Here is an 8,947-nt window from a genome sequence, read left to right as displayed (position 1 = left end):
GATGGATGATGGATGGATGGATGATGGATGATGGATGATGGATAATGGATGGATACAAACAAACATGTGCTGCTGACAAAATTTAGAGAACTAAAAAAACACCAACTGAAATGCAGACAGAACGTTCAAACAAATTACCTTAATCCCCATAAAAACAGGCTCCTTTAGCAAGCATTAGGAAAGGAACATATTAAATACAGCTTTAAGGCATTTACATTTACACGCATCCTACAAGGCCAAGGCCGTCTCCTTGATACACAGCCATTGAGAGGCGAAGCAGATCTGATGTTTTTCTACAGGAAGACTTTAAATGCATTTGTTTTTTTTTACTATAGTAACATACCTGATAAGAAAGAATGATTGAAAAAAACTCTCTAAATAATTTCACTTTAGATTATAGTGTAGATATATTCAGTTCCCACTACAACCAAACTCCATCTTTTATGACGCGTGTAAAACGTGTAAAACAGAGGCCATGAAGTCGTCAACAAACCAAGAATTTTACCTCGTAAATTCCACCAAAGAGAGACATGAACCTGCTGAGAAGTGCAGCACACAAACTGGCGATGTGTACGAACGGACCCTGTAAAAAAAAAAAAAAAAAAAAAAAAAAAGATGAATTGTTGGCTGATCCCATCAGGAAGTCACACAATATTTTATTGGATTTTTATATTTTGAGGATGGGGAGTTATGAATAGTTTATAGATGTGTTATTTTAGTGTGTCATGACAGAGGGATATCGTAATATTTCTTAGTGCTGACAAAAGAAATTCAAGACAATCACTGTACAAAAGTTTGTTCCTGTCATTTTTAATAAAACCTTAGCTTCACCGCTAAAAGGTCAACTAAGTCGTGATTCATTCACTTCCTGTTACGGGAGCAGCTCCAACAGGTGGCACTGAGTTACTGGTGTCAGCCTTTTTACTACAACCATGTGCTCTCTGGTCCAAACTAGAGATGTGTGATAATATCGACGTAATTATGTAACACCTGAAGAATCGTTACCAGTTCAGCTACACTTACGGTAATACACAATAATCCAACCGCGCAGTCAGAGTTCAGAGTCAACGTATGAATTTAAAGTGGAACCAATCAGACTAAAGCCAAGAACATAAAAAAAACACTTGTCTGTGTTCAGTGAAACCTCTGTGGACGTTGTGTTCGTCAGCACTTCAGCCTGATTTCATTAACAAAACCACTACATAACCAAAGACACTGGTTTCGTAATCAACGTTGCAGAGATAAGACCCTGATATTATACCAGAGCAACTAATGATTGTTGGCAGTGAGAGTGTGTTTTACAGCAGTAACAGTGTTCAACGTCTTTGGCAACAAAACAGAACAAAATCAACAACAAAAAAATTCTATCATCCTAATAGTTGTTTTTAATACAGACACAGAATGAACACACGTGTGTGTGTGTGTGTGTGTGTGTGTGTGTGTGTTACCTCCTTGCCCAGAGGCATGCCACTGCCCAGGGCACAGGTGAGTCCAATGACTTTGGCAACAAAGGTCTTGAAGGTGAGGTACTCCTTCAGCACCACTCCTCTGAGGATGGTCTTCATCTCTGGGATCCCAGACCCTGCAGACAGTGTTGGGCAGAAATCCTCAAAGATGAGGAAGAAGAGGAGCTAATAGCACAATAGAGGGCAGTGCTGCTCAAACAGTGGGGCGGGGTCAGGTGAGGAGTCATAGGGGTGTACGAGAGGGAACTTTCAGTTTGCTGTTTTTATTCATGGTTGAATGATAAACAAGGCTCTGGTCACTAGAGGGCAGCAGAGTAGATCATTTTATTAATCTATTTTGATAATGAGGGGTTCATGTGCAGAATGCTGCTGCAAACAGTGGTTTAAATGAATAAATATGACCAGACGCTACAGTATCTCAAATCAGGGGGGAATTTCATCCCCTGGGGAGGGCATGGCAGAAAATATTTGAGAAGCACTAACCTAGGGCCCCAGCAACCTCTGAAATACAAATCAAAAGTACTAAAAAGTACAAGCATATATATATATATATAAACATTTGATTAGAGTTCTTAAACCATGACTGTTAATTCGATTTCTGGTTCGTACCGACAGCCTGAGGTGCAAGGATCTGGGTGAAGCCGGCAGAGAAGGTGATGAGGACGACGGGGTATGTGACCCAGGCCAGATACTGTAGGAAGACGTTACTGTCCAGACCTCCATACATCCACTTCTGTGCTGTGGAGACACACACGCACACACACACACACAGAGCCATAAACGGCCATAAGCATAAAACACAGGAGTTGTAGTGAATCAGTAAATCTGACTTTTTTATTTTCCCCACATCGAATGGTTTGTTTTTATCATCTGTACTGCTGCGAGTTCTTCCTTATTTTAAATGGATGTATTAGTGTATTAGCAGAATGTAGAATAAATGGCAGTAAAGCCACAATTTTTTATTTTTTTTTTCCATGTGATCTCATGACTCAACAGACAAAGCAGTTTTCGGTTCACACCTAATCCCTCCTTATTTTAAATGGATGTATTAGTGCAAGTACTGCACAGTAGAACGCTGCAACTTTACACGTCATTTAACAATTTTTTATTATTGACAAAGCACTTTTCGGTTCACACCTAATCCCTCCCTTCTTTCCTCCCTCCTCCTCCTGCACCTCCCCACCGTCCCCTCCCCTGTGCTCCCCTTGTCCAAATCTCACCTTGTAGACAGATGGCAATGCAAAAGTCCACCACCCAGCTGACCAGCGCCATCACGAGTCCCAGCAGGATGAGGAAGATCCAGTCTTCCCCGACCCGCGAGATCAGGAACTTCTGACAGCGAACGGTACAGACTACAGACATGGGAGGACGACAACGTAACATGTTAGAGATGCAGAAAACAAAACTAAACAAACCTTTATATAAATATATTCTACCTCCAAAAATTGACCAGAGAGGCTTAAAAAACTTTAAAGTTTAAAGATTAGCTGAGTTTCCATCAAAAACACAATGAAAAAAACTACTTCCTGTCAATAGTTTAACAGATTCTTTCAATGTTGAAATGAACCTCAACCTGAGGAGTCGGTGTAGTTTTTAGAAATAAAACTTTAAAATGACTTGAACTGAGTTTTTAGATTGAGAAGTGTCGTAGGAAACTCAGCAAACTGAAATATACTCTGTAGGTGAGTTCCAGTGAGGATTAGGTCGAGCAGCTGATTCATCATCACACTGTTATGACATGAACAGGTTTTACTTCCTTTGAGTTTGAAATGAAAGGATGAAAAGTTACCAGCACAAGCGTCACAACAGCATTAATGAGAAATACCAAAGGCAGCGGAGAAATGAAGTACAGACGGGTCTATTATTGTACTTACCAGCGAGTACTAGAATACGTGGATGATGAAATTATGAATACTCTAAATGTCATTAATTATGAAACATTTGCGGTATTTAAATTGGACATTAGTGACTCACACACACACACACACACACACTCTCTCCACCTCTCCCACTGTTCTGTCCTTGTTCTCCACTGTTTGTTAGCTGTGGAAAAATAACGAGGCTAATTAACACAGACTTCACAGACACAACTCCATTTAATCAAAAACTGATTTTTTTTTATTAGCCCGCTATTAATCAAACACAGACTGTAATTATGCAGCAGTGCGTCGTCTCAGCCCGGCTTTGACGTTGTCATTTATCTGTGGCTGAATATCGTTCCAGACAGACGTGGGTGGTGACGTCCATCTTTAAAAAGAACCCTGATGTAGGACTCTGTATTTTGTTGTTGTTTTTTAGCTTTTGGTATGATTAAAAAAAAAACAAAAAACGAATGAACGAATGAAGCATTTCTTAACAGCGCCACCTAGTGAGTCATGTATTACTCATGCATCTTGCAGGTTTTCATTGAGGATAAAAAAAATGGGAACAACTTTATCAGTAGTCAAAAATCCCATGATTCCATCAGCATCGGTCGTAGTTTGAGTGACAACAAATTAGAAAAAGGAAAACGAGAAACAGACTTAACACAAACGCACACGTCACCGCATCAACATCTGTCGCAACCGCACACACACACACGACAGGGAAGAGCAGCGACAAACGCATTCACACGTTGATCAATCTTTACTTTCCGTTGGTCAACAGATGAAACTGTGACAGGAGTCAGTGGTGGAACGTTTGTGTGTCAATGTAAATGAGTTTCTGTGTGTGTGTTTTGTTTGTATGGCTTAATAGGTTTTTTGCCAAACACACACACACACACATCCTCTCGCTGCTTGTTGACTTTATTCCTCATGACATGCAATAAGCCACATGCTAGCTCCAAACACCTGCCTTTTGACTCGCCCTCTGCACCAATTTCTCCGTACATTCCTCTCCTCCCATCGTCTCTCCCTACTTTTCCTGCGTCCCTCTAATCACATCCAACCCTCCCCTCTTCCTCCTCTCCCTCCTAGCTCTTATCTGCTGCCCTCCACTCCTCCTCCTGACACTGGTTACCTGCTTGTCTGGTCGCTCACAGCTCAGGGAGAGACGTGAAGCTAAAATACCTGCTAACTGTGATTGAGGTTGCCTAGGATACCAAACTCTGGACTGACACTGTGCTCTACAGCACACATTAAAGTGCTTCAGCTGCAGTGATTCGTATTTACACAGATTTTTAATTTCCGGACCAAGAAGTCTCTAGTATTCCACCTCTCACCATCAACTCCGGAAACGCACATCAAGCTGCTGTTAAAAACGAAAACTCCATCAAAATTAAATGATCAAATTACATCCTGGCTGTCAATTTTTTTTTTCACCTTAACCAGGAGAAAGCACTGGATTGGTGCGATCCTTTACATAAATGGGTGATGTCACCTGCCACCTTAAGAGGAAAAATGATCGCAAGTAGTAATCTTGTTCCGCCCGCTGTTCTTAATCTACATTCACTTATTCTGAACACGGGGAGAGGAAGTGGGCCCACGCGCCTCTTATTGAATAATCGCTACAGGTGCAAATTTGCTGCTACTGCTTCCGCATAAAAACCCAATTATTTAAATCTCCTACTCATTTATTACGCACGTGGACGCCTATACGTGTGTGTAAAGGGTAAAGGAGCCCAACGCTAATGTCGTGATTTGGCACGGTCATGACGATAAGGCCACACCCATTTCAGCGTGCGTGTGCGTACGCATTGATTATACAGCTTTATACATAAGACGAAGAAGAGCCCATTAGAACTGCCTGGCTGTGTTTACGTCCGCCTCCTTGGTAATATCACAGCTATAGTGGACAAAAAGTTCAGCTGCTTCACTTTTCAAACAGCAACTCTGGAAATTCAGTACTAAATTCTAAATATATATATACTAAAATACTGAATATATATATATACATATATATATATATAGATATATTTACATAATACACATACATACATACATATTACATACACTGTATGTAATATATGTATATATCTATCTAACTATATATATATATATATAGTATCATTTTCTCATTATTTACCGCAGTAAGACACCATATATAATATTTATCTGGTTGCCCTGGGTGATATTTTCATATAAACATTTGACGTGCGGATCATACATTAAATATATGGAGCCTTCTCCTTCGGCAAAGTGTGATGTAACAGTACTTTCTTACTTTTTAAAGTTAAGTTAAAGTTAAGTTAAAGTCAACCAAATGGGATGGATGGATGTGGGTAATTTGAATGTTGTCATATGAGGTTATTGGTTGAGTATCGATTCCTCTCATTAACTATCGATACTAATTAGTTAATGAAAATCATAGTTCATATGTGATCAAGACATCTAGACATCTTTGACCCTTAGTGATAACAATTAAATGAGTAAAAATGTGAGTAATGTGATTTTTGATGACTAATATCATGTGAAAAATACGTGTCTGAGTTGTTGAATGGTCAGTATTTGTCATGTGTTTAATTGAATTTTTTTCTTGCTATTGGACAGTATACTGTTAAATACTGTCTATTTAATATTATTATTATTTATTAAGTCAGAGGTAAAACATTCCAACACTTCTCCCTCAACATCCAAGCCTCCATGTTTCCCCAGTGCTAATGAGACATAACCAATCTTTATGAGATTGTTGTAGAGGAACAGCCGTCTCAGGCGAGCGGACGAGAACACTGGGCCTCACTCCCATACACTCAGCACACGCTGGTCGCTCAACCAGCGTTGTGACATCGCTCGTACGGCTCCAGTACGACGTCTGCCTAACGAGGTGCAGTGGTGCGTCCGCCCACACAAACAAACATTTTCTAAAGCTGTTATAACAGAAACAGCCTTCACATCCAGGTGTAATCACTTCTAAAGACGCCGTGATGTATGTTTAATGTCTCTGAAGTGCTAACGCCATACGCTCACCTGGGATTGGAGAAGATCAGTGTGTTTCAAACCAGTGGTTACTGCGCTGTACTACAGTAGAAGCTTCGAACATAAAACCGTGGTTAAAAACCACAGTCAAAGGTCAGGGAAGAATCCGACGGAGCTCCTCTGACTTACTCAGGCATAATTAGATTATAATAATTTATTAACTGAATATCACCGTCATAATCATTTTCACCGACATCAATTAACATATATTTGCAATATAAGCAGTGACAAAAGGTCAGTAAACAGTCGCTGAAGAACAGGATTTATATAAAAGACGCTGCACTGATGACAAAGCACGAAAGGTCAGATGTTCAAGTGACCTTTTTACTTTCTTGTACTGCTCCCACCTGGCCTCCGACAAAAAAAAAACCCTCTAAGGAGTATAAGTTGCACCAGCCAGCTAGAGTGCCCTCTAGTGGCTGTCAGTGTGAAAATAACAAACGTGAAATTATATTTTAATATATGTCGCAAGTCCAGCCAAAGGATAAAAAAAAATACACATTATCAGGTATTTTCTGTGTCCTTTACAAAAGGAAACGTTTACAAAGACATTTAAAGAGTAGAGTCGTGTCCCTGGCTCTGCAGCTGCCGACCCGTGTTTGATGTGTTCTTTTGTTTTCTCTGTTGTCCTTCACCTTAAACCACAGCTAAAGAACAACAAATCCACTCATATAAATATCCCAGACACCCTCGCTTCCCTGACAGAAGTTTAAATATTCATGTGTGTGCAGTAGAGACGGAGAAAAGAGGAGGAAGATCACACTGTAATTCCTATTCCTTTGTTGGAAGAAAAACTGTTGAATCCACAGCCGGTCCATCTGCTGAGAGTGCACCATTTCTCTCTCTCTCTCTCTCTCTCTCGCTCTCTCTCTCTCATCACTCTTCAGCATCTTATGTTTTTTTTTTATCCATCCATCCCCACCAATGACCAATTTCATCTCCCCTCCCACCTCAGCTGCTGTCGAGTCAGCGTTTCTGTTCGGCGGAGTTCCTCTGCAGAATCCAGGGTTCACTGATTCACACATTCACATTCACGCCTTAACATTCCTCTGATTTCCATTTGGAGCAGAACCCGTGCAGTATTGCAATACACGGTAAATACACAAACTGCATATAGAGTACAGTACAACAAACATACATGAGGCGGCTGTAGGTACATGTATTCACAGGCAGAGGGCGCCGCCAATCATGACAGCCATTTGAGTTGAGAATGGAACGGCGTGAAGATTGCACGCGGCTGATGAAAAGAACACGTGTGTGAGTGTGTGTGTGTGTGTGTGTGTGTGTGTGTGTGTGGTTGGCTGAGGCAAATTGCTGCAGTAAGACAGCGGACATTGATCATCCTGTTTGTCTGCAGCTTTCACTGCCTAATCAGAACCATTCATCTGTGTGTGCTCTTTTACACACACGCACGCACACACACACACACACACACATACACACACATTTACATATACTGTATGCATTGCGCTGCGCACACACAACACTGCAAAGCTGAGATATTCTAAGCTGTTCATTACTTTCTATTAGAGGCCAGGCTGCAGGAGTTAGTCGTCTTTGGCTCCGAAACTTAAATGAGAGTTACACACACACACACACACACATATATATTTGGCGTTTTGGCTGTTGATTAAAACGAAGTTACAAAATGCATGTGTGAGTGTGTGAGTGAGTGGGTGTACGTGTGTGTGTGTCCGTACTGTAGGCTTTACTCACCTTGGCGCCCCCCCCCCATATATAACTGTGCTCAATCACCAACACACACACACACACACACACACTCAGAGCCCAACCATGTGATTATTTTTTAATTAACGGTGGCATTAAGGCGTTGAAAAGCAGTGGTGGGATGGGACTATTTCCTCCAGCGTTTGATAAAGTTGCAGCGAGACTTAATGACCACTTATTGAAGATTAATGACAGTGTGGTAATGCAGCTGTATTAGCTGTAGCAGCACAAGGGTCTGGTAGTGGGGAGGGCGGTTGGTGGGGGGGTTATTTATTTTTATTTTGTTTGCCTGTTTACCAGTGATAAAATTCCGGGCTGGTGGTTCCAGAACATACGGATACCCTGACCCTGGAGGACAAATAGACCACAGAACACAGTTAACAGTGTGGAGAGAGTGTGATACGCTGGTCTTTTATCTGCAGAATCCATCTTTCATTTTGAATACATTACTTTTTTTCCCCCCGTTTTGTTGGAAAATACAATTTTCTAGCAGTAATAGTCGTGTGATCCTGCCGCTCCTGAAAAGTCAGCAATGCGACACATGCAGGAGCAGTGAGAACGAGAGAGGCACGGGAGAGAAGGAGGGATAAGAGCTGGGGGGGTGCAGATGAATGAAGAGGAGGAAGAGGAGGAGGAGGAAGGAGTAAAAGAAAGATCGCAGAAAATGAAAATGAGTACAGGTAATAAATATGAACAAAAGAAAAAAAAATACACCAACTTTGGTGGTAAAAGTGTAGTATTTCCTAACAGAGGTACACATGTATTTTACATACCCACAGTGGCACAAACCATAGAGTAGAGTGGGGAGTAAATGTGGGGCTGAATTTTAGAACAACAAGAGACGAGAGAGAGGGAAAG

General features: G+C 41.1%; 1 protein-coding gene across 1 annotated transcript in view; it reads right to left on the bottom strand.

The window, feature by feature from the left end:
- Positions 1-8,947, bottom strand: part of clcn2c (chloride channel 2c) — a 90,579-nt gene that overhangs the window by 50,801 nt on the left and 30,831 nt on the right. Inside the window, exons 3-7 of the mRNA XM_025055220.1 lie at positions 8,387-8,437; positions 2,687-2,818; positions 2,076-2,204; positions 1,449-1,582; positions 490-583 (exon numbers count right to left, since the gene is read on the bottom strand). Coding sequence (XP_024910988.1) covers positions 490-583; positions 1,449-1,582; positions 2,076-2,204; positions 2,687-2,818; positions 8,387-8,437 — 540 coding nt within the window. The remainder of the gene's footprint in view (positions 1-489; positions 584-1,448; positions 1,583-2,075; positions 2,205-2,686; positions 2,819-8,386; positions 8,438-8,947) is intronic.

This window comes from Cynoglossus semilaevis, chromosome 4, assembly GCF_000523025.1.
Source record: "Cynoglossus semilaevis isolate Cse_v1.0 chromosome 4, Cse_v1.0, whole genome shotgun sequence".
NCBI lineage: Eukaryota > Metazoa > Chordata > Actinopteri > Pleuronectiformes > Cynoglossidae > Cynoglossus > Cynoglossus semilaevis.
The sequence above is the reverse complement of the archived record's forward strand: the minus strand, read 5'-3'. Positions and strand labels throughout refer to the sequence as shown.